At 40.0% G+C, this 25,700-nt stretch overlaps 1 protein-coding gene across 2 annotated transcripts; it reads left to right on the top strand.

Annotated features, from left to right (window-relative positions):
- The first annotated feature begins 849 nt into the window (after nt 1–849).
- On the top strand, nt 850–20,676 carry cenpf (centromere protein F). Of its 2 annotated transcripts, none has more exons than XM_082534889.1 (38): nt 850–930; nt 1,821–1,994; nt 2,136–2,261; nt 2,624–2,694; nt 2,795–2,931; nt 3,243–3,334; nt 3,415–3,688; nt 3,794–3,996; nt 4,084–4,209; nt 4,314–4,442; nt 4,810–4,932; nt 5,047–5,182; nt 5,280–5,409; nt 5,501–5,780; nt 6,001–6,207; nt 6,640–6,848; nt 7,410–7,539; nt 8,029–8,307; nt 8,432–9,019; nt 9,161–9,334; nt 9,451–10,355; nt 10,466–10,659; nt 10,745–10,880; nt 10,969–11,107; nt 11,292–11,403; nt 11,601–11,854; nt 11,932–12,040; nt 12,160–12,365; nt 12,620–12,838; nt 13,163–13,306; nt 13,408–13,597; nt 13,700–13,797; nt 13,885–13,926; nt 14,051–15,178; nt 16,796–16,925; nt 17,434–18,138; nt 18,362–18,471; nt 19,823–20,676. In XM_082534889.1, the coding sequence occupies exons 2-38, from the start codon at nt 1,833–1,835 to the stop codon at nt 19,967–19,969; spliced, it is 8,544 nt and encodes a 2,847-aa protein (XP_082391015.1). In that variant the 5' UTR covers nt 850–930; nt 1,821–1,832; the 3' UTR covers nt 19,970–20,676. The 2 variants fall into 2 exon arrangements, with proteins under 2 accessions (XP_082391015.1, XP_082391016.1); XM_082534890.1 differs by having other exon boundaries at nt 884–930; nt 1,825–1,994.
- Nucleotides 20,677–25,700: the final 5,024 nt, after the last annotated feature.

Here is a 25,700-nt window from a genome sequence, read left to right as displayed (position 1 = left end):
ACCATGACATTTTAACTCAAAGGCTTTATTATTAAGCTGATTTTTATCACATCTATAGGATAATAGATTCTGTGTCTATGTTAGTAATTTTAGATATACCGAAATTATTCAAACAGGTGTTCCTCAAGGGTCAGTACTTGGTCCATTACTCTTTAACCTTTACTTGTTCCTACATAGTACTGTCATAAATAATCATAATATATTCTACCATTCTTATGGAGGTGATATGTAGTTGTACTAAAATTTTCCTTTGATGATCTAACCCCTGTTCAAGCTAATAACCTGCACTGATAACATAAACTACTGTCTCAAAACCTTTTCAAACTGAGTGAGATGAAAATGTTTGCTCTTATTTGTGAAAAATGTGTTCATATTTATCCCGTTCTCTAAAACACAGTGAGCAAGTCAGGAGTCTTGGAATTATTTTGGACAGTGATCTCAATTTTGATAATCAAATTAACAAGACCAGAACTGCTTTCTACCACTTATAAAATATATCTAAGGTTGGAAAAGGATTATTTCAAACTGAATCTGAGGAACAGGTCCATGCATTCATCTCAAGCAGGTTACACTACTGTAACACTTTATTTACAGCATAATCAGAATCATTTGTAGGACGACTTCATTTTGCAGCAAATTTCTACACAGAAGTAAAAACAAAAACAAAAAAAGTGTTTCATGCTAAGAGGTGTATTTTACACACGAGTGGGACGTGCGCTTAGTGAGTATTTATAAACTCCTACTACTTGGTGTCGCTGTGGACACAAAGAGTAGCGAACCAATCCGCGTTCGTGGCGCAGCTGACGACGTAACAGACAGCCAATCGACATGGAGCTTCGCGGCTTGCCGTTTCCTCTGTTGAATTTTGAATTTTTCAACGAGAGCGACCCAAACAGTAGGAGAATTTGATAAAGGAGCATCGCGCCCAAAGTAAGTGCAGCCAGCCTGAGTCGTTACTGCTATGTGATTTATTTCAATTTCGAGTTAACTGTCTAATATACTAATATAGAATCTGCACTAATCTTTAGCCCCTGTCTGGATAATTTACGATTTAAATAAAAAATATATATCGATGTCATATTTGCTGAGAGCATGCTCTTCAGAAAGCTAACGTTAAACAGAAACTAAGCTATGTTTTGATCATATCCAGCTTTTAAATAAATTGACTTCTAATACGTGTTTTGTGGTTGTATTCAGTAATTTAATCGGGCATCATTTACTACGTAAACTCTGTAAAGTAGCTTCTAGCTAGCTAATCTTTAATATTAAACTAAAACCTGCTCAGGTCAGATGATGGGCTGTAATTTTCTTTTCACCGGTATAACTATTAATACTCATTTCTTGTTATAAAATCTGAGGTTAACTTTACGTAGTTATAGCTACACTTAGTTGCTTTGACTGTCAGCGTTGATAGAAGACACAGCTTTGAAGGGACTTTAGCCTCATGTGAACTGTCTGTTCACACTGAAGACGAAAACGTTTCATTATGTCTGCATAACAAAGCATAGTGTGAATTTCTGTGGCACTACCAATGTTTAAAATGGACATTTAGCCTTTTTCGTGTCTAAACTGATGCTTTTTCTTCTTTGTATATTGCTATTATTGTTATATGTACCGAAGGAAGATAAATATTGATTAGCAAACATTTGTTGATCTGATCATTGGTCACTGCCAGTAAATATTATTATTTACTTATAGGGCAGTCAGCTAGGCCAGTATCAGTCCTTGATTCCCTAAAAATGTTTTTAAATTTTAAACTAGGTATATTTATCAGCTCGTCATCAATTCATTACTTTTATATAAATGGATATATGTTTTAGTAAGGTTAAACCATGAGCTGGGCGGTGGAGGAGTGGAAGGATGGACTTCCAGGGAAAGCCCTGCAGAAGATCCAGGAGATGGAAGTCCAGCTGGATAAACTGAAGAAGGAGAAGACACAAAAGCAGTTTCAGTTGGACTCCTTAGAAGCTGCACTCCAAAAACAAAAGCAAAAGGTCAACATTTATCAGAAGTGCTTGAACAAATGTGTTTTGTGAGAAACAAACTGACACATCTATTTGAAAAGATACCCAATCAAAACATTTAAAATAAGCTTGAGAAATACTTCTCCTACTCATATGAGTCTATTTCTCCAGGTGGACAGTGAACGTACAGAGACGTCTGCTTTGAAGAGAGAAAACCAGTCTTTATTAGAGTCATGTGACTCTCTAGAGAAAGCTCGGCAAAAGGTTGTACATGATCTTGGAGTCAAAGAACAGCAGGTCAGTTTCTGATGAGAGGAAGAAGCATTTGATCATTGCAGGATAAACCTAGTTTCAGATCTAGATTAACATGTATTCAACAGTAAAGCTGAAAGGTGTTAGTTAATAGCCACTGTTCATCACATGTATAATTACAGACGCTCATATTAAAGTGTGTTTTCCTGTTAGTGTGTCCCGCCCTTTTTATTTGTGAGCAAGTTATATCTGAAGATAAAACTTTAAAAACAACTTATGTTACGGAGGAATTATTTATTTTTCAGCTTGGGAGTACAGATTTGCATAAATGGTACTCAAGTGACAAGCTCACAAGCCTGATATCCAACTAATGTTTTTGTCTAACTGAATTGTCTTCCTAAACGTAGGTGAGCTACCTGGAAGGTCAGCTTAACTCCTGCAGAAAAACCATTGAACGACTCGAACAGGAGCTCAAGAAGTGAGTTCAGTTATGCGTCTCTCTCTGTGCTGTTGTATGACTCAGAGTGATAAATTCAGTGATTTATCAAGACCTTGATGAGCACCTTATATCTGCTCAGGCACAAAAATGAACTGGATCGTTCCCAGCCTGCTGGCTCTTCCTCACTGTCATCATCCTCCTGTGAGCTGCAGACCTACGCCACTCCACAGAAGAGTTTTCAGACACCAGCATCGATCCCAGCCTACAGACAGCATGGTATTAAAATGTGTTTTTATCTTCAGGGAGTCTGCAATTCATTCTGTGTTCTTATTTATTTATTTATTTATTTATAAGCAAGTAAACATTTGATTTACAGACTTTTCTCACTTTTCTTTTAATATACATTTCTGTGTTCATGTGTAGGCTTATCGCAGTTATTTCTAGAGTGTCTCTGTCTCTAAAAATGTATATAGAATCATTTTTGCATTCAGACGTCTTTTTTTTTTAAGCTCCATCTGTTAAGGAGTCACTGTTTTCTAAATGACTGAATAAGTTTACTTTGGATTTGAATTGTGTGTCTTCCATAGATAATAGACTAGAGGAGCTGCAGGAGAAATACAACCAAGAGGTAGAAGAAAGAAAAAGACTGGAAAGTGAACTCAAAGTCTTGCAGGTCAAAGTAAGTGCTATAAATAAATCTATTTTTATAATTATGAGCATTTATTTCTTAGTAGTTTTAATATTTCTCATCTTCTCTAGCTGTTGAATCAGTCTTCAGTCAGTGTAAGTCACAAGGACATTGCTGCCCGACAAGCCGGGTCTTCCATTTTCCCATGGCAACAGCAGGATTCTGCCCATCGCCGCCAGTCTCAGGACATAATGGAAACACCTCTAAAGAGGCGAGGGACATCCCTTTGGGACGCCCATGAGGAGACGCCGATCAAACCCAGCCAGCGGATGAGCTCTTCCAGAGCAGCACCGAGTCCCAGTGGATCCTCTCAACAGATGGAGCAGCTAAAGACTTTGAACCAAGGTATTTTGTTATAAAGTATTTTATAATTAGTATGTTGGGTATTGTTCGGTGTTTAGTAACTTTTGCTTTACACTTCTTTTTTTGTGGTTGTTGTTCTTTTAACAGAGCTGCGTGGCCATGTGTCAGAACTAGAGAGGAACTTAGCCAATCAGGAGAAGGAAATTCGTAACCAAGCGTCCAAACTGCAGGACCTTCAAACGCAGCTGAACCAGGCCCGCAAAGACCTCAGCGAGCGGGACAGAGACCTGACCAAGGCCAAACACGAGCTGAGTCAGGCCACAGACCGACACCAGCAGGTCGAGTCCAAGGTAGGCGACATTATTTTATTCTGCTTAGCAGTAAAGAGCACAAGTTAATCACTAGCAAAGTTGTCTAATGATTTGAGTTGTTTTTAGTGTTCATCGGTTGAGCAGAAACTAAAACAAGTCACTGAGGAGATGAGTTGCCAGAGGCACAATGCTGAAAGCTGCAGACGGGCACTGGAGCAGAAACTCAAGGACCAAGAGAGAGACAGTCAGAAGGTACAACAGTGGGAAATATTTTAGTCTTTTAAGATTTTTATTAATAATGAAGTTTTTAGAATTTGGTTTATGAATTGTGTTCGTACCTGTTATATTTTGTGTAGGAACTTGCCCAGCTGCAGAGTTCCCATCATGCTTTGGATCAGCAGCTAAACCAGACCAGAACCAAGCTGACGCAAGAGATCCAACAGGCCAAAAAAGACCACAACATACTGCAGGCAGACATGGAGAAGGTAGATTTGTAACATCGCACCAGCACATTTATTAAAAGATTAAAGCATTTCTACTTGGTGATTTTGTTGGACGAGGCCTAATTAAAATCTTTTTATAAGTGTGAGTCGTGTAAAATTAGTGCTCACTGACTTTGTGAATGTTGTGCATTTGATGAACTGCTGAAGATGCAACTTTAATTTTGTTTTTAGTTGTATTTTTAGTAGTCAGTTTTTAAGTTAACAAAAAGATGTGTAATGAAAAAAACCCACCACATCCTGAGTGTGTTTAGGCTTTCAGAGAGGAGCGAAAGCCACAACCCTAGAGGAAAAGTATTTAATGTATCTTAATTGCCTTGACCTTAATTTGTATCACACTGCTCCTTTTTAGATGTGCTTCCAGAAGAAGCAGATGGAGAAGGAGATGGAGGAGCAGAAACAGAAGCTGCTGAGGTCAGAACAAAGCCTTCAGGCCTGTCAGACCAAAGAGCAGGACCTCCGCAAGAAAATGGAGGTGGGCTGAAAATCCGTTTGCTGTAATTGTGAATTTGCAGTTCTGCTTTTAGTGCACTTCTCATCATTGTAGGGCATGGATTCATGTTATCCACTCATTTCTTCATCCCTCCAGGAGCTGCAGAAAGAGAAGAACAGTATGACTGTCCAGTTGGACCAGAGCAACAGGCGCCTCTCTCAGCTGGAAGAAGAGAAGAAGAGTTCAAACCAGAGCCTCAAACGTACCCAGGGACTGCTAGATGATCTCAAAGGTAAATTTGTTTTAGGGATGTCAGAAGTAGCGGTTAGTCTTGAGAATTAATCTGAGGTTATTTTAATCTTAAACTGATTTGTCTTTTGGATCTTTAGCTAAATCTGAAGGGCAGGCAGAGGAGCTGAAGAAACTTCAGTGTAAACTGGAGCAGCAGGCTCAGACTTCAGCACGTGAACAGGAAAACTTAAAGAAAACACTTTCTGATGCAGAGACCAGAAATGACAGGTAATCATCATTTCATTTTCATAATCAGCATTGTGGAGTAGGAATAATACATTTTGTTATTAATCCTTGTAAATATTTAATTTCACTGTAGATCTCAGAATGAACTCCAGAAACAGAAACAAGAGTCAGAGAGGCTGAGCAACAGGGTGACGGTGCTAGAGAAGGAGAGCCAAGAGTTGAAATCCAACCTCTCTGCGAGTCAGAATGAATGTAAGGAACTGAAACGAGAACATCAAGCTCTGCTGGACTGGAAGAATGAGAAGGAGAGCTTAATTAATGAAACTGAAGCTGTGCAAAAGGAGTTCGCAGACAAAATTACCAGCTTGGAGAGTAGTCTGGGCTCCCTAAACGAGGCTAATGATGAACTTCAGGTAAGGAGCAGTGGTTTCTAGACTCTTGTTTAAACTGAAAAGTAGAAAATTCGATTGCCTGGTGTCAGAATTAAGTTTTTTGCTGATATTCTGATAAATAGCTTTAATTAAACTAATTTTTACTTAGTGTCAAGAATAACCACAGTACAAAATCTACTGTAGCAGCAGCCTTGAAGTAGATTATCCCTCACCCTGAATACGTTTTCTTTCATTACTGCAGAAGAAGCTCACGTGTGTAGAGGGAGAAAAGGCCAGTCTGTCTGCTCACATTGATTCCCTGAAGGGAGAACTCCTCAACAAGTGCACAGATCTGGAGGAGAAGGCGCATCAGTACAAGGAGCTTCAGTCTCAGTTCTCTGAGGCTGGACAGAAACATGCTAAAGACTTGGAGAACATAGGAGTGCAGGTGGCTCAGCTTGAAGCACAGGTGACTTATAGTTATTTATTTTTTATAGTCTTTAAAATATTTATTTCAATTTCATTAGCAACCATTATTGGAATAAATCATGGACAAACATCCGACCCCTAATGAAAGCTGCTTCTTAGGCTCCATTTTTACGAGAAATGTTCTATAGGAAAGTGAAATTTTGAAAGTGGTAATACAAAAATATAGCGTATCTCTCTCTTTTGTAATCCACTGATGTGCTATGCACCATGCTTCATATTTTCGTTCTGGTAACAACACAGCAAACCCATAAAGTTTTTTTATTAGTTTTTCTAATAAATGTTTTTTCTAATTATTAGTAATTCTAATAACTGTACTCGATATAAAGGAGTACATAAACTAGTAAAATCCATTGTCAGCACTTGCTGAATCTCTCTTTCTTAATACGATTTCATTTTTTAATAACTTAACTAGGTCAAAGATCTGGAGTTGCGTTTGCAGAAGGAAATCACTCGAGCCGAACTCGCTGAGAGGATGAACACCGACCTGCAGGATGAGCACAAGGCAACCTGTGATCTGGTCCGCTCCAAAGAGCAGCTGGTAGAGCTGGGGAGGGCTGAGATCAGCCAGCTGAGGGAAAGCCTTGCTCAGACAATTGCACAGCAGGAGGAGCAAAATGCCAGGTGGGAGTTTTTCGCGCAATATTGGTAAAAACTATGATAATTGAAATAAGGTAGAGCTGTGGAATGACACATTATGTCCTGTCTTAGCTTTGGTAGAAGATCGAAGAAAACATTGTGAGAAAGACAGCAATGTACGTCGTGGCATATTAACTTTCCAACACTGTTTTTAGAAGCAAGTTGCATGAAGACATGAAAACACTGTTTGACTCATACCTTCCATCTGCTCAGTTGTGATATGTACCATGCTACAGGTGGTCAGAGTGCAAAACACTGAGTCAGAGCTGCTTTTCTGGACAAGCTGTGTTGACACCATCTACCTGCATTTTTTCAGCATTATGTCCTGAATCAACAACAAATAAATGTTCTTTATATATATATATATATATATATATATATATATATATATATATATATATATATATATATATATATATATATATATATATATATATATATTCATTAACGCCCATTCCATATGGAATGTCCAGTAACTGCTGACAATATCAGCTGAGCTTTGGTTTTAATGTCTATTCTCTGTCTTTGATTTGTAATTTCACTTAGGTTAGCAGAGGAGAAGGCAGACCTCCTAAAGCAGTGTGAAGAACGTGTTTCAGCAAAGGCTGAAGAGACTGAGCACATCAAGCTGCAGTTAGAGGAGGCCCAGCAGGAGCTGCTGCTCACCAAAAACCAGGTCTGCTTTAGTTAAACTGCAGTGGAAGCTTTTTTTTAAGAGACTTCTATTTATTCTCAAACTTTTACTTCAATAAGTGAATAAAGTTGGGAAACTGAAAAGTGCAGGAGAATTAAACAGGAAAATAAGACTTCTCTAGAGTAAAATCTGACCTATGCTAGTCTGCCTTTGGTTGCTTTTTGGGTTATTTTTATCTTGTCACTTTGGAAAGGACACTTTGCCATATCAACAGGCCTGAACTCAAACCACCGTCCAACTGGTGTCTGTATCCACTGTATGGACAGGAAGTAGTTGCGTGAAATCCAGTTATGAGGCTTTAGGTGATGCTCTGATATATTTCTGCATATGTTGAGATATTAAGTAGTTTTTGCTGTCCTACATTTAGTAGTACATTTAATCACTATAAAAACTGTTTGCTGAGCATTTGGTGTAATTGTGTTGTTACTGCTTTTTTTAAATTAATTGTCCTCCTCTTCTTCTTCCTCTTAGATCAGTTCCTTAGAGCAGTTCCTGAAGGTCCAGGAGCAACTGGGAGCAGAGCTGCAGAAACAAATTAAGACAATGACAGAGCAGGAAGAGGAACAAATTCGGATGTACAACAAAAAATCAGAAGAACTCAAACAATTAGAAATGGACCTCAGTGATCAGCGGAAACAAACAGAGAAGAAGGAGAAGCAGCTCAGAGAAGCTGAAGTTCAGATATCGTCTGTGGAGAAACAAAAAGCCGAGCTGGAAAATGAAATTCAAGATTTGAAGAAAGAATCAAAGGTAAAATCTAAAAATCTTTGCTTTGTTGTCTGGTTATGTGCGGATATTTTAATTATGTTCATAATTAATTTATTTACTTGCCTATTTTTTCTTACCAAATATAAATGAAATCTTTTTAATTAAGATCATTCAGCACAGTCAGACCGAGAAGATCAGCAGCCTCCTGGAGCAGATTTCATCCTTAGAAGAAAAGGTCGATGTGAACAAAGATGCAGCGGAGAAGCTTCCCGTCTTGAAGAATGAACTGGATGTAGCCACTCAGTCCAACGTTGACCTTAAGAAGTCACTACAAGCTCTTGAGGAGAATCACTCCTCCGCTATAGAAATTAAGTCTAACCTGGAGAGCACTCTGGCCGAGAAGATGAATCTTATCTCTGCTTTGGAGAATGAAGTAAAAGATCTCACAGAGAAGATGGGTAAAGAGTCAGAGCGTCACGCTTTGGAGATTGAAAACTTCCTCAAAAAAGAAAAGAGCCTTGACGAACAGCTCGAAGCCACAAAGAAATCAGTCAGTGCTGCCAAAGCAGAGTCGAGTTCACGTCGGGAGGAGATCCGGACCATGAAGGCGACTCTGTCTGCAGCGTCACGCGGCTTGGAAGAGAGAGACAGCACCATAAAAGATCTGAAGGAAAAGCTGAATAAAGCTGAGGCAGAACAGACCAAAACCTCAGAACTCCTGAAGGAGAAGGTGGTCGCCATGAATAAAATCAAGGTTGGTTCCAAATGTGTTCCTGTTTATGTTCTTGTTTATTACAATATTCTTAGACACAAAGGAAGTGTACTGTTGGATAGTGTAGCAAATCTTTTAGTTGCATGTTCTGAGTTATTAATTATCCCCCTCCAAACAATTAAGGTTCAGCTAGAGATGCTCCAGATGGACTTGGAGGACAACGAGACAGCCATGACCTCCTTTGACAGTCAGGTGGAGCAGCTTAAAGGAACTATAGAGTCACTGGAGGCCATGCTTGCTCAGAGCCAGACCCAGATGTCTGAAATGGAGGCCATGCTGGATGAGGGCAGAGCCCAGGTTGGATAATTGTTCTTCTCAAAAGTGCTTCACTCACACACAGTGTTTGCTGATTCACTGTTGTCTTCTGTCTTTGTCATCAGCATGCTTTCACTAATCAGCGGCTCTATTTTCAGGTCTCTGTCTTGGAAGCCCGCTTAGATGAGGTCCAGTCGCAGAACTCTCTCTTGGAGTCAAAGTATGTCACAGCTAAGGAGGAGTTATTTGAGAGAACCTGTGAAATAACTCGTATGGAAGAGGAAGCTATCCGACGTCACGAACTGGAAGAGAGTGTTGCTACATTAGAGGCTAAACTCAGTCAGATGACACAAGACAACGAAAAGCTGGAGACAACTCTCGGGGAAACCATTCAGGACAAAGAGAGCAGTCTAAATCAGCTTCTCCAGGAGAAAAACAACCTCGAGACTTCTCTGAAACAGCTAATGAACGACAAAGAGCAAGTCGAAGGTGAAATGGTGCACGTAAATGCAGAAAAGAAACTGCTCGAAGTCACTGTAGACGCACTGTCTGAGGAGAACAAACAACTGCAGTCTAATATTGAACAGGTAACTGAGGAAAAGCAGCAAACAGAAGCCAAGATTAATGAAATAACTGCTCGGAAACATGAGGCTGAATCTGCCCTTAGTCAGCTCACTGAAGCAAAAGCCCAGTTAGATGATATCCTGAAAAAGACGAATGAAGAAAACGTTCAACTTGCAGATGAACTGCATGCATTAACTTCTGAGAAAAATGACCTGGTTACTAAATTGAATCAAGTAGTAGAGGAAAAGGTTCCGCTGGAATTGAGCTATAATCAACTCTCTGAAGAAAACATCAAACTACAGTCTAATGTGAATCAAATAACTGAGGAGAAGCTGCAGTTACAGGAACTCATAAAGGGCCATGGAGATGAGGTTGCTTCTCTCAGAGAGGAGAGCGAGTGCATCCAGCACTCCCTGCTGACCTCAGAACAGGAGCGCCAGAGACTGAAGGAGCAGCTTGAGCTGATGGAGGAGAGGACTGAGGCGACGAATAAAGAGCAGTATGTCTACATGGCTGTGTCTGCTTTGAAGTTTGTATTAGCTTTTTAGCTGTTTGCTCTGCTATCTATATAATGGCTGAAATCACAGTGTGTTTTATTTTGTATCACAGGAGCGAGCGGTTTACAGCAGAGCAGGCTGAACTGCACCAGAAGCTGGCGGGCTTGCAGAAGGAGCTGACTGTGTTTAAGCAACAGTATGAATCACTGCTGGAACAAGTGGGCCAGCAGCACAGCCTCATTCAGCAGCTGTCAGAATTCAAGAGCCCAGCAGACAGAAACAACATGGAGGAGGCAGAAACTGATGGTGAGTGAGGAAATGTTTTTTTTTCCTTCATAAAAAACAGATTTCCACTTTCCTTGAGTACATATATTTATATTTATCTGTTTAGTTTACCCAGCTGAAGCAGCAGCCGAGAGTCAGGTAGAACCAGCAGTTAATTCAAGCCTCTGCACCAGTTCGGAGTCCCTTCCAGTAGAGGAGGAACTTATGGTGTCTGAACCGACTGAATTTGCTGATGCTTTCAGGTGCAGTGAGTTTTATGCCGCCTTCTGTTTTGTGTTGACTGTTTGTATGCAATGAAAAACAAAGCTAACCTCCCCTCTGTCATGTTAGCGAGGTCAAGCTGGTCTTTAAGGTGGACGCCACCAAGCAGGAGGTGACGCAGGAACAGTCAGAGGAGGATGGGGAGGCGTTTGTAGCAGATGTAGAGGAAACGAAGACGAATGAGGAGGAGCAGCTACTTCCTGAACAGGTTAAAACCGCTGTAATAGTCACTTTTCCTTCAGTCGTGCATGGTACATCATTAATCTTTGTTAATATGTTGTATTCGTTGTCTGTTGTATATTCAGATTGTTAGGAAAATTGTTAATTTCTTTGGGAATACATGAGGTTCATAATGGAGCAATGTTTTCATTATTTTTATTTATTTTGTACAGGTTTCTGAAGAAAGCTCCAACTCCAGAGATGTTCTTGTAGATGAGTCTGTAATCCATGACGTGTCTCCACAACCTTCCTCCTTCAGTGAGAAAAGAGACACGAAATCGTTTGGTGAGTAAATCAAATATCTAAAAACTGTTTTGTTTATTTATTATTTATTGTTTTGCATTGAGTTCATACTTCATTTAGGTTTGTCCTTATTTGAATGCATTTTTCTTTTGTTTATGGAATAAAATAACAAATGCTTATTCAGCTTAGGCTGAATATAAATATTCAAATGGCATTCAGACACATCTGTCCATCAACAGAGTCATCCCTGGTAAATGATGAACTCGAACGTTACAAGGAAATGATCAGAAAACAAGAAAAGGAACTTGAGACTCTGCGCTCAGAGTTCGACCTGCTGAGCTCTGACCTGGAACTGAGAAAGGAGCTGACCTCTGAACTGGAAGTCCAGGTTCAAAACCTGGAGCAGAAAGTTCATGCTGCCGAGGAAGAAGCCCACAGTGCATCCTGTCAGCTGAAAATTGCTTTGGATTCAAAGAAAAATCTTTCTCATGAGGTAGGATGAAGATTTGTCAAATAATGGAACCAGTTTTTTGTGTTTCTTTTACGTTAATACCATGTGCTCATATTTAGCTGACCCAGCTGTCCGAGGAGAAGGAAACTTTAACTCTACAGCTACAAACCACTAAGTGCCAGCTGACTGATGTTATGGAGATGCTGGAAGGACTTGAGATGGCCAAAGGTTTCTTTTTACTTTATATTAGAAAAATCACCACAACTCTCAGAAGTAAAGATACCCCTGAGAGTTTCCATTTAAGGTCATGCTATTAGATTAAAGGTTGTTTTTGCTTGGTTCTGTAGGTGGATGGGATGAGAAGTTTCTTCAGCAAGAGAGCGAGCTTAAGAGGGTTCGCTCGGAGAAAGCTAACCTGGAACAGCACATCCTGGGAATGGAGTCTGAACTGGAGACTATGCAGGCTGAGGGGGCCAGACTGAAGGGTGAGATGGAGACTCAGAGGAGGACTTTTTCAGGCATGGAGCAAAAGATAGAAACACTCATTACTGAGGTGAGCAAAGCCTGCAAGCTAAAACAACACAATACTGTGTATTTAAAGGCCAAATTTATGTGAACCTTTTGGGGACCAATAAAATAAAATAAACTAAAACAGAATTTGCTCTCAAATCCCCTTCAGTTTCCCCTTGTACAGAAATATAGACCAAAGCTTTGGTCTATGTTCTGTTGTAAGCTTGTTGTCTTCTGTTGTTGTAAGCTTTCATCTTGCAGAATACCCAAAGGTACTTATAAATCTTATATCTGCAGACAACTCAGCTGAGATCTGAACTGGTGTCTTGCACTGAAGAGCGAGATGAGTTGAGCCAATCCTTGAGCCACTGGAGGGAGAAAGTTCACAGTCTGGAGAAAAATAATTGTGACACAAGAAACCTCATTTCCATCCTGGAGGATGACATCAGAGCAGGAAGGAAGGAGTATGAAGCCCTGCAAAGCAACACAGACAAACTGAGGACAGAGAGGCAACAGGTACACATGGAAATTTCCACAGAAGGGGAGACTGGTTAGACATGGTTACGCCCCAGTTACGACTTTTGACTTATATGGATGCATCTAACAGTGACAAGACTTGCTTTAGCCAGCTGAATCAGATCAAAGCAATGATCACCTAATCCTCCTGTAGTTTTGAATAGATTCTCAGGTCTGATTTATGCTAGATCCTTATGAAACTTACGATATGTTAAATTACTTTTCTTTTAAACAGATTTTTTTTTTGGGGGGGGGGGGGGGGCTTGTTTGTTGTGTTTTTTGTTGTTTCCTACTAAAACTTCATCTATTTTCCTTCACATGAAGCTGGTGGAGCAAGTTAAAGAGCTAGAGCGGACAATCTCCCAGCACTGTGGAGAAAGAGAGGAGCTGATTGGCCATCTTAACCAGATAAAGGAGGACCACAGTTCCTCCAGTCAAAACACAGAGTCCATGGCTGGAAAGATAAAGGTGAGGAGGAAGTGTATTATGAAGTATGTCCCTGTATGTGGGAAGTGGAGTCAAAAGCATTTGGTCATAACTCCACTTGTTTTTCCTGATTCCCACCTCAGGCTTTAGAGGGAGAAGTGTTTCGCCTTTCCCAGTCTTTAGAGTCGTCTTTATTAGAGAAAGGAGAGATTGCCTCTCGCCTGAATTCCACCCAAGATGAGGTCCAGCAGATGAGAACTGGTATCGAAAAACTCCAAGTCCGCATTGAGTCGGATGAGAGGAAGAAAAAGAAGATGGGAGAGCTCCTTAAAGGTGACTCTTAACACTTTTGTTCCTGATGGAAAGAAAAGTGTAAATTATATAACCTCCACAGTTTTGTTATGTTTTGGTCTAAATGTGACTATATCCTTGCAGCCGCCCAGAGAAAGTCTGACTCACTGCAAGATCGCATTGATTCCCTGGAGCGAGAGAAGGAAGATGTAGAGCAAAGTTTAGAAGAAGCAGTGCTGCAGGTATTTAGTCTCACAAACAGTCAAAAAATTATGATTATATCTTACTGATGCTGACTCAGAATCCGATTCTGCTGCGCTCTCCCGCAGGCGGAAATGGCTAAAGCTGAGCTGGAGGAGGAAAGGAGAATGGTAACCTTGTATTAAGACTTTTTCCCTCTATCTGTGATGATTTTTGTCTTCTAATTATAAAATGTGACTGCAATCCAAACAGACTGTTAATCTGCTTCTCCTGCCTTTGTCTTTCTTGCTTCAGGTGGAGGAAGAGAAAAAAGAGCTTAGTGCGAAAATCTCAGAGCTCTCTACCACTCTGGAAAGTTTGAGATCTGAGAAAGAACACATGGAGAGACAGCTGGAAATAAAAAACAGAGAAATCAAGGAACTGAAGGCAGCTAAGGAGGAGCTGGAGAGAGGACTGGAGAAGGCAGAGGCAGAAAGAAAGGAGGAAGAGGAAAGACAGAAATGCAGATTAGAAGAACTGGAGAAAGAGATGAAAGGGGAAGCAGAGAGACAGATTAGAGTGTTGGATGACCTTCAAGCACAGCTGGAAGCCTCTCGGCAAAGAGAAATTTCACTTGAACAAAAGGGCACAGAAGGGGAAGCAGAGAAAGAGAGGATGCAGGCTCTCCTGGTGCAGTTAGAGGAGGAGAAAAAACATCTGCTGAGTTCACTACAGGAGTCACAGACAGAAGGAGAGAAGCTCCGCTCTCATGGAGAGGAGTGGGAGACAGAAAGAAACAGCCTGAGGACCCAAACTGAAGCTCTGGAAGAAGAAATACAAGAGCTTAAAACACTCATAAAAACTACTGAGGACAAGATGGAGGTTTTAGAAAAGGAGAAGGAGGAGGACAGAGATCAGAAGCAGGCCTTGGAAAGATCCGTCTCCTCTGTTATGGCAGAGAAAGAACAGATCGAGGGAGAAAATGGACGACTTGTACAGGAAAAAGAAGAACTGCGCACAGCTCTTTTATCATTAGAACTAGAGAGAGATAAGCTGCGCTCCTCTCTGTTATCTGTAGAAGATGAAAAGGAGAGATTAGATCAGGGGAGAAGTGCGTTAGCCAGCGAGAGAGAAGAGCTTCAGTCGAGTCTCTCCTTGTTAGATAAAGAGAAGCACGACTTGCAGCAGAAGCTCTCTTTCTTAAATCAAGAGAAGGAGAGAGAGGAGGAGGAAAAGCAAAAGATAGAAGCTGAAAAACAGGAACTGAAGTCTTCTGTGTCTTTGATGGAAGAAGAGAAAAAGAACCTGTCTTCAGCTCTGCTTTCACTGAAACAAGAGAAGGAGAAACTCGCAGAAGAGCACGAGCATCTTAAGACAGCAGTGACCTCCATGGAGAAGGAGCTGGAAACACACAAAGTGTCCATCTCACAACTCAGTGAACAGGTATATGGAGAGAAATACCCAGATTTATTTAGGTCACAATAAAATGGAAGAAAAAAGGACTGGTAGTACTCACTCCATGCTCCTTTTTTAGAGGTTGAAACACTCTAAAAAAAAGGGGGTGGGGCTCGATTAAAATAATTAATCGAATTAATTAGAGGCTTCGTAATTAATTAATCACATTTAATCGCACAAGAAAATTTGCCCCAAAGTGCAAATGTTATTGTAATTTTAAAGGGTTTTTAATGGGAAACAGAATAAATAATAGACATGGACATGAATATTGTAAACTCAAGCTCTTTTAATTTATGGGGGGGGGAAAGCATTTAAACTGCATTTCACTGCAAAACTGAGAAAAAAAAACATCCCTGGCCAAAATTTAGCAGACTTAAAAATAAAGTGTTATTTTAAGTACATTTTCCAAATGGTATTGTCTTTAAATAATAATATTAATTTCAACATAAAGTGCAGTTTCTCTTCTTAACAAAACAGCACAGAAACATAAAAGCTTATTTGAACAGCTTTACCTTTTAAACTCTGAGTAATCTTAGAAAAAATTATTTTGTACATTGGGCTAAAACAGTGTGATCATCCTCCAACATTTTAGTGCAAAAAATTACAAACTTATTGGACTCACAATATGCTTATTAAATGTCCGTCTCTTTCAGCCAGTTACTTAGACAAACTAGCCTGTTCACATTTTCAGAGCCCAAGGCAGCTCTCTTTTTTGTTACTATGTGACCTGCAAGTAAGAACAGTCTGTCACATGGGACAGAAGTGGCAGGACTAATCAAATACGTGCAGGCCAGGACAGACAGCTGTGGGTGGGTCCCTGCTCGACTGGACCACCACTGCAGCGGGGAGTCTGTCTCGCTGATGGTGGATTCTGCTCTGTACAAACTCAGGGCTTCCTTATCTGAATCTGTAGCACATTTTCTATCTCCCTATCTTCTACCACTGATAGTGGTCTACAGTCCAAAGCAATCCATTTTGCAAGAGAGTTTGTAAGTTTGTCTGATGTTGACTTACTAATTTTGGCCCTAAAGCCAGTCATTTCATCAAGTTTGGGCTGGCAACACCTTTTGTTGGTACTCGAACTGGTAGCGCTAACAGCTCCCACAGTTTTTGTGCCCGCTGTAACATGTTGTGCATTAAGATGGTACCATAACCGAAGAACTTCTTTTTGTACAGTTGGCACAAAACCATGCTTTTATCAAGGCTTCCATTGAGTAGTCTTGAAATTTTCTTCCAATCAATCCTAGCAACACACTAGCTAGCTGTGTGTATCAGTGTAATTGGTATACCAGGAAATTGTGCATTGACAAAAGTTCCCCTTTGCTTGGAACGCAAGTGTGATTAAATGCATCAATTTTTGTTAACGCTTTATTTTTTTTAAAAATTAATTAATTGCAATTAACACGTTAAATTCCCACCCTTATCTAAAATACAACTCTCTGTCCAGACAGGTTTGCAATCACTCAGCAGATGTCAGTTTTTAAATCTAAAATATCCAGTATTGTATGAAAAAGATGAGCCAAAAATGTTTGGAACTGACATTTGTATGATAACACTGCATATGAAAATAATTTTTCTTTGCCTCAATCTCTCCGTCCCCTCCAGGTCTCAGAGCTAACATCGCGTGCAGCTCGTCTGACTAAAGACAAAAACTCTGCCCTGAGCAAGATGAGTCTTTGGATGAAGACCTGCAAACAGCTGGAGCAGGAGAAGGAAATGATGTTAAACGGCTCAGGTGTGCATCCATTTAACAGATTTACCTTTGTGTTTTCTGTTATGTGTTCAGCCTTTTATTGTCAGATTAAGTTGTCCTTACATTGATCAAACCCTTAAAGTTAAATGCAGTTTTTGATTTTATTATAGCAGTCCTTTTTATTCCTGTTTAATGGCTTGAATTGAACTCTTAACACTTTTTGCCTCATCTGTTTTGTGTGTATATGCAGATTAGTCGATGTCTCGAGGTGATGGATTGTTTCTTAAGTGTATGACCTATGAAACTCTGGCTGTTTGAATCTGTTTTTAAGTCTGTTGTTGGTAGGCTGTAGTTCAAAGGTGTAATTATCTGTGCTACTGACAGCCTTTTTTTGCTTATATTAACTTAAATGCCAACAAGTTTTAAAGCTTGTTTTAATATTTGTTAAGGTTATCACAGTGAAGATTTCACTTTCATGTTACTTTCTTTTCTGACAATTTTCATGAAGTGTTTTGTTTTGTTTTGAATATGGGGTACATTTATGTTTCAGGGGCAGGGAAGAGCAGTGAGGAAGGGCCGACTGAGCTGACCCAGCTGAGGAAGGATGCAGAGAAACTAAAGGAAGAAGTGGAAAACCTAAAGTCAGCCTTGGAGCAGAAGATGACGGAGGCTGAAGAAAGATTGATGGCGTCTCAAGAAAAAGACCAAGAGGTGAACAAACTTAGCGCTGCACTTGATGGAAAGAGAAAGGAATTAGAGGAGAAGGTTAAAGAGCTGGAGGAGATGAAGACTCAGTTGGAAGAAGTGAACAAACTTCTGGAAGAGAAAAGCAAAGAGGCAGATGAGAGCATGGAGAAATACTGCAGCCTGATGCTTGAGGTTCACAAACTGGAAAAGACCAACGAGGCTTTGAAAATCCGACTGGAGCTGATTGGTGCTAGCCAAAATGATAATGACAGCCACTCCAGCAGCACCGAAGGCCGCCAGCGTTCAGGGAGGAAGTCTTCCACCAGACATCAGGAAATAAAAATCGACGACAATACCGAAAACATTGCTCCTTCGACTACTCAGAGATCTCCCCCGGGCTCAGGGAAACGAGGTCACTGTGAAATCAGCACTCGAGACAGCGCCCAGGAGGCCCTACACAATGTGACAAAGAGGATCAAAGCCAACGCCACGACCACACCCAAATCAAGACCTGAACAGGAAGATGAAGAGTTCAGACCAGAGGGACTTCCTGAGTTGGTACAGAGAGGTTAGTGGCTGAAAGTGTGCTCTGCTTTGTTACAGAGATCCTACAGCTTTATCCTTGTATTTAAATACACCACCATCAGTTTGTGAGTGTGTGTGTGTCTGCGTGTGTCTCTTTCAATTAGCTGAGTAAGCACAGGTGCAGTTACACAACAGAAACAAAAATCAATATTCATGTATACATTTATTCTCTGTGCAGTGAAATAAAATCATTATTTGTTCCTTAGGTTTTGCTGATATTCCTCTGGGGGAGGCCAGTCCTTTCATCATCAGGAGAACCACAGTGAGGCGCTGCAGCCCTCGGCTGGCTGCCAAACAAACTGCATCTGATGGCAAGGTGAGTAATGCAGGAATCTCTTTATTTTTTTACAGACACAGCGCGTTTTTTGCTACTTGTTTCCTTTAGTTAGTTTCACAAGCCATACTCTCAATGGGCACTTTATTGTGTCTCTACTCTGGTATTGACGCCACATGGTATATTAATGCACTGTAAACAGGCAAAGTTGAATAATGTGATGAATAATGTGAAAGGTGTTCGGCACTGCAGCTTATTATCTGTGAGGAGCTGTAAGAACCTCTAATTGTCGGACATCAGCTGAACTTTTAGATACAGTGTGTATGTCACAGATAATAAAGAACAAAATGTAATGATGGATTTTTTAAAAAAAAAAGCAAATTTAAACTTTGTGTGTCATTTCTACTGACATCATTGGCATCCAAGAAAGTGGACAGGGAGGCCAGAGTGGGAGAAACAAGAATCTTCCACCAAGGGTCATTATGTGTATAATTTAGGTTGCAGTGGCCCCTAATATGGCCACAGAATGTCCGGCCCCCCTCGTCTCCTTCGAGTTGTTGTCACATCACGTCAGGTCAGTGAAGCAGCAGGAGATTAAAAGACTGTAAAGATTTCAGGTCAAATTGTTAAAAGCGAAAGGATTTCCCCTGCTTTACTGAACCTCTGCTGTACACCACAGTATCAGAGTAACTGAAGTGTGACTCGAGGGTCATACCATATGAAATCAACTGAATCTGAATTAAGTTCCCACCCTTTATATATTTGGTATGTTTAATGAGGCCATGTCAAATTTTACCTTCATATTATGGAAATTTACTGAGTTATAGCCCCTTGAAGGAGTGGGATGACATTTGGTGCTTTTTTTATTCAGATCATTTTTTTCCAGTACTTTCAGCTCATAACTGAAAAACACATTCAAGCTCTTTAAAAAAAAAAAAAATGGAACCAAATCAATTTTACACACATTCAAAGAGTAACCATTTGAAAACACATTTTCATTATAGCACAATTTCTTCTGTAAGCACTATTATATCTGTTAGTATTGTGGGAAATAACATAGTTTTAAACGAATCTGCACCCATTTTATGTTAGCAACACAGTAATAGAAGCATGCATTGTAATAAGTCACAATTTCTAAAAAATGACGCCACCATTGGGATAGGTGGCTGCTCAAAATACGTTATGACATATAAAAGTCGTCTTTACGTTTTGATCAGTGTGTCTTCTAACTTTGATTCCTTCTCTGTCAATAATTTTCAGTCTAATCACTTTTAACACACAAATGGGAGCCACTCGCTTGTTTTTCATGGAATCGTCCTGCAGCATAAATCCTACTTTCTGATTCACTTATTCACTCTTTCATCTGTCGTCTACTTTTTTTTTTCCCTCTCAGGGTTTGGGGCCCATACCTCTGCAGAGTCCCTCTGCTGCTATGGCAACAGACACCGCCAACAGGAAGTGTTCCCCGAGTTCTCGGAAGACACCAGAAAAACAACTAAGAGAGCAAACACAGCAAGGAGACAACTGTCACGTTCAGTAGATCAGCCTGGACTTGCACGTACACAGCCTTCCACTTAGAAACACACACATGTACGTCACAAAATGTTAACGATCCATGTTTGTAAAGTTACACGGATCTTTAAAGACATGTTTATTTTAAAGGTGTACTCCTTCCTAAAATGCACTTTTCCTTTTGGGTTTGCGGGGCTGTGAGTCACATTTGCTGGTAAATGTTTTTCTGCCAGAACTTTATAACATTAAATTACTTCCTAGGTGTTGTTCTCTTCAGGTTGCTCAAGAAAACAAAGCACTAACTCCAGTAAGGTGTCGAGGCAGTTTAATATGTACACATGCACTGATTGTCTTTGTAGAAATGTTCATTCCTGTCATATCGTCTTCCCTTTTTATCTTCCTAACAGTTTTCTCATGGAACTTACTTATTTTCTTTTGTACTGTTCTTTATGTTTGTAGATAAATATTGTTTTATGTCTTTTATTATTCCGAATGCTATATCTATAGTAAATGCACCTGTTTCATTGATCTGTCTTGTAAAAAGCTGAATGTCAATGGCAGCTAAGATTTTCTAGATTTTCTATTCCAAAATTAGAACAAATATGAAAACAGGTTTTTGACTCCTTTCCTTGCTTAATAATCTTTGTTTCTCTTTTTTAGACTTAGTCTTATTGACCAGTGTAAATAGTTAGTAATGCATAAAGGCTTTTTTACTAAATCATTTTTACTGCTTGACTTGTGTGATCTCATGTGTCCTGTCTTAACTGATCGAAAACTGCTGTAAAGGGTAACATGACCAGAGTCCACACAATACACTGTGCTACCACAGGGTGGGGAACCTGAACCAGTCACAATGTAGGTCTGCAGGATTGTGAAGAATACCAGTCAGTGCAGGATGCCCCTCACTTTTTCTTTCTTTTTTTTTTCATTAGAATTTATCAAAGACAAAAATATACATAAAAAAAAGGAACATAAAATAAAACAACCTGTATGAACAAGAATAAACAAAAGTAAACAAACGGGTGTACCAACTAGTTAACATATACAGGATTACAGAGGTTTAAACAAATTCAGGTCGCCTTGAAAAAATATGTTTCCATTTATCCCAAATCCAATCAAATGTGTCGTATTGAAAGCTGTTAGAGAATGAAATTTTTTCTATTTAAACAACCCATACAGTCATTTGGTGATGGAATTTTAACACTTAGCCATTTCTTAGTGATAGTCTTTCAGGCAGACTCAAAATACAATATAACAGCTTGGTCACTTTATCCACATTTACTGAGTATAAATATCCAAACAGTAGTTCATCCCAATTAAAGGGAAGTTGCATACTGAGAATAGTCTAACTCAGAATGGATCGAAACTCGGAAGGTGTTTATCAATGGACAAGACCAAAACAAGTGGAAGCGCTTTACTCCTTGGGCCCCACAGTTTCTCCAGCAGCTGGAGGAGTTAGAATAATGTTTATTTTGTGCAGGTGTAATAAAAAATCTACAAAGACTCTTCCAGCCTAAACATCTCCATATATTAGAGCTAGAGATTCTCCACTGAAAAGCACATTGCTGATACCAAGTGTCATTTGAGATGACCATATTTGTGTCTTTCCCATTTTTGTTTAATGTAGATTGTATTCAAATTCTTAAGCTTTTGTAGACCCTTGTACAGTCTAGAAATCACTTTGAGATCCACATGGTATGCCATAACCAGTGTTGGGTAAGTTACTTTAAAATAGTAACTTAGTTACATTACTAGTTACTTCTCTCAAAAGTAACTCAGTTACTTCAAGTTACTCGTTACTTTCAAAGTAACTAGTTACTAGGGAAAGTAACTTTGGTTTTACTCAGAATTCTCTTGTTAATGTGTTTCTTCCATAACTTTGCCAGTCTTCTAGCTTGCTTACTTGCCACAAGTGCACTGTGCCACCTACCAATAGAAAGGAAAAGATCATGTGCATATTTCCACGAGAGAAATCCCACGCCTGGACCGTCATTGACTGCTGCCATGATTCTAGCCTACGTCACAGCGTCATGTGCACCTTTTACATCCAACACAAAAACTGCAGTCGTGGTGCTTTCGATTGTACTCGGAAATTCTGCCTTCTGAATAGGAAGATGTAGGTAACACCAGACTGCAGGTGAGCTGCATACAGAGCTGGACTGGGACAGAAAATTGGCCCGGACATTTTGACTAGAGACCGGCCCACCATTATAGGAAAAATCATAAAGCCTTTGAATGAAAATAAACACTGTTGTGACAGTGATGTACACTGTTTTGATGGTATATATGCATCAATCTATCAATCGTTTGTTGTAAGATTCAGATAATTATTTTTTTAAAAGCTAGACATTTTAAATGAGAATAAGAAAGAAAAGTATTTCTTTGTGCCCCCCTTTCCCTGTTAATGCCCTACCTGGCCCCCTGGCAACACTTTGCTAGACCCGCCCCTGCACAGTTACCAGCTGTCAGTAGAAAAGGATCCTGGTGTTATTTGTCTCTCAGAAACAGTTCATAACTTCCCTTCAACTCATTCATGTCACCTAAAAGGTAAACCTGTTTCTCCATCACCTGTTCAGCTCTGATGATTCAGTAAGGACATCTCCTGGTTTCATCTTCATGTTTCCCTCTCACCACATATCCAAACCGACATCATGACCAGCAGCTTTACAGCTGTGGCTCCAGCAAACATCAGCTGATACTAGAAATTAATATTAAATAAATTCTAACAACAGCTGATCAAGCTTAAACGTGCTGCTGTTGTTTAGCGCGACATCCGCTGGTTTCCTCTTTCGGCGCAAAGTGAGCGATAAACAAACAAGAGAGAAAAGCCGATCAGCTGATCATTGATCAGTTTCATGACTGAAGTAGAAACGGGAGAGGGAGGGGGAGAATGAAAGAAGAAGAGGCAGCTGTGCAGCGTAAACACAGAATAACTCCAGCTTTGTGCCTTTTTCATTGTAGCTGAATTACGGGACAAACTGTTCCTTTTCACCTCAATAAGAAACGCGTAATATTTTCTCTGAATACCAGACAGGACGGTTGGCAACTCTAATAACTTATAAACAAAATAAAGTTCAACATCAGTAACATCATAGCACCACCCAGCTGTATAGAAACTCCGTCATGCTAGCTAGCACGCAGTACGGAAAACGTCAGAATAACAAAAATAAACTCCACCTAAACTTGGTTCATATCTGACCCAGAGAGACTGCAGGTCATAACTTCTTACCTGAAGTTCAGTTCACACTTGGACCGGCGGCCGCCTCGGGTCTCTTTTCCTTCTGCGCCCCCTTTCCTTCATCCACCTGCTGGCCTCCACCACTTGCTAATGTTACTGAATCTGTGGAAGCTCCGCGATAGCCACCACACGAAGTAACGAGTAACGAGCCTATCTAAATCCCAGTAACGACTAACGCGTTCCTGATTTTGGCATAATAACTAGTTACCGTGCTCGTTACCACAATAATAACGTAGTTACTGTAACGCGTTACTTAATAACACGTTAGTCCCAACACTGGCCATAACAAATATAATCAGAACAGGAAGAAATAAAAGATCTGTTCTCTTAAATATCACCAGTCAGTTTTTCAGGCAAGGACCGAAGCCACAAAACTGTAAATTATTTTAAAAGTGAGACACATTATTTAGCTCATTTGTATAGGCCCTTTAAATAATGTATAGCTTAACTCAGATGCAAATTTCAAAGCCTAATTAGAATGAGTAATTTTACAGGGGACAACTGGGACACAAACTAATTTCCTAATGACAAAGTTTGGAAATTATCATGATATTGTGGTTTCTACGGCATCTGCAGTGTTCAGGTGACTTCTGATTTCAGCAACAAATATACCAAATACTACTTACCAGGGTGAAATTGGATCATGGCCAGTCAAACTGCCTCAAATTTAGACCACAGACAGTACAGAAGATGGACGTAGCTTCCAGTTCGGAAAAATTAACCAAATGGGGGAGTGCTTTAAACTTGCTTTCCTTTTTTAGTGGCCATCAGTGGGTGATAGTTATGATTGGAAAAAGTCTTCTGGGGAACAAATTTTCTGACAGTCAGCTGTGTGAATTTTGGTCATTCTGTGTTTCACAAAGGATTATGCATGTAGTTTCAAAGCCTGAACCTCTCCTTTATTATCACATTGATTTCATAACACCAAGACAACATTGGCAAAAATGGTCAGGACTTTATAAACCAACCAATTGCCATGAGTAATCATTGCCTTTGTTACCTGGTGAAGTTCAGGCTCTGGCTGCAGGACTGGGGTTGGCATACACTCAACTTCAACATTAGTCTGAGTCTTTCGCTAGCTTTGTGGTACCGTGCTCTGTGTGAGCGTGTTTTAATTCAAACAGCACCAAATCACAACAACAGTCGCTTCAAGGTGCTTTATAATAATACAAGGAGAATCTCAACAACCCCCTATGTGCAAGCACTTTGGCAAAAGTGGGAAGGAGAAGCTCCCTTAATCTTATCAGACTGAAGGAGGGCCATCTGCTGTGATCTTTTGGGGTAAAGGGAGGAAGACAGCCAAAGATTAATAATAACTAATGATTAACACCCTAATGGGGTGATATGGTACTATAGGGTTATTAAGATAAGATGAGGCCTGATTATTTAAGACCTTGTATGTGAGGAGCAGGAGAACGTATCAGGAGCATAACGCAGTTGCTGTTTTTTTCCTTGGATCCAATTTTACATTTTAATATCGCGCTCTTGTCCTTTTGTGCAATAAAAGTATTGTTCATATCTTCAATCCTCAGAAGGTGTTGAGCACATCTTTTACCAGTGATTAATTCAATGGTAGCGCTGGGCAGGATGGCTGCTGTGTTTGCTTCGGATTACTCCTCACCCCTGAAAGCCCTGGGAACACCCCTGATCTTAATATTATTAATGGGTAGGGTGCACTGTTGAGAGGGTCACTCGAGGATATTCTTGGATCAATTCCTTAACCAGGCTTTGACTTGTGTGGACATGTGGTTGGGATCATTGTCTTGCTAAGGTACAGTGATTAATTCAATTTGTGCACTGGTGTCACATTCTTCTTCAAAATGGCTTCATTAGGTCTCCATGTTCACAGGGGTAGTTGTGATGTGTTCTTTCCATATTTTCTTACTCCTGCCATACCGAACAGATTTTAGTCATTTCGGTTCATTAAACAGAGTCAGAACTGTCCTTGAGGATTCATGGTAAAAACATGTTGAAGTATCTGTGTTGATATTTTGTTTCCTGACTTCTTCAGGCGCTCCTGTTGGTGAAACAGCTGACAAGCAGTACAGTAATTCTTTGGGATTTGAAGCTTTAGGACATATTAGAAAAGAAATGCTTTGAATCAATATTATTGATCTTCTCTTTAGAATTTAGTTTTTGAGGTATTGATGTGTGGCGACCTTTTGACCTATTGGTCCTCTAAGATCCTGTAAAGACACATTAAGAAAGGACACATGAGGTATTCGTCAGTTCTCCTTGGAATACAGTGGAAGGAAGCAGAAGACGCCATTCATTGAGCATGCCCATACATTTGTCTCATGATAGCAGCAGTTACAAGGACACTAGCAAAAGCAAAACTAGAGAAAAATCAGTCAGGAAGAATACTGACAGAGCAATGGTCTGTGGCCACCTCCAACAAAACCATTCCCTTTTGGGGGCGCGCGGGGTTATACTGTATTCAAATCTGTGCATCAGATATGCCGTCATTTCTTTTGATTCTCTTGCTCTTGAAAGGCACATTTGGCAATTCTTATGAATCTGC

This window comes from Aulonocara stuartgranti (assembly GCF_965226115.1).
Source record: "Aulonocara stuartgranti genome assembly, chromosome: 1".
NCBI classification, from domain to species: Eukaryota; Metazoa; Chordata; class Actinopteri; order Cichliformes; family Cichlidae; genus Aulonocara; species Aulonocara stuartgranti.
The sequence above is the reverse complement of the archived record's forward strand: the minus strand, read 5'-3'. Positions and strand labels throughout refer to the sequence as shown.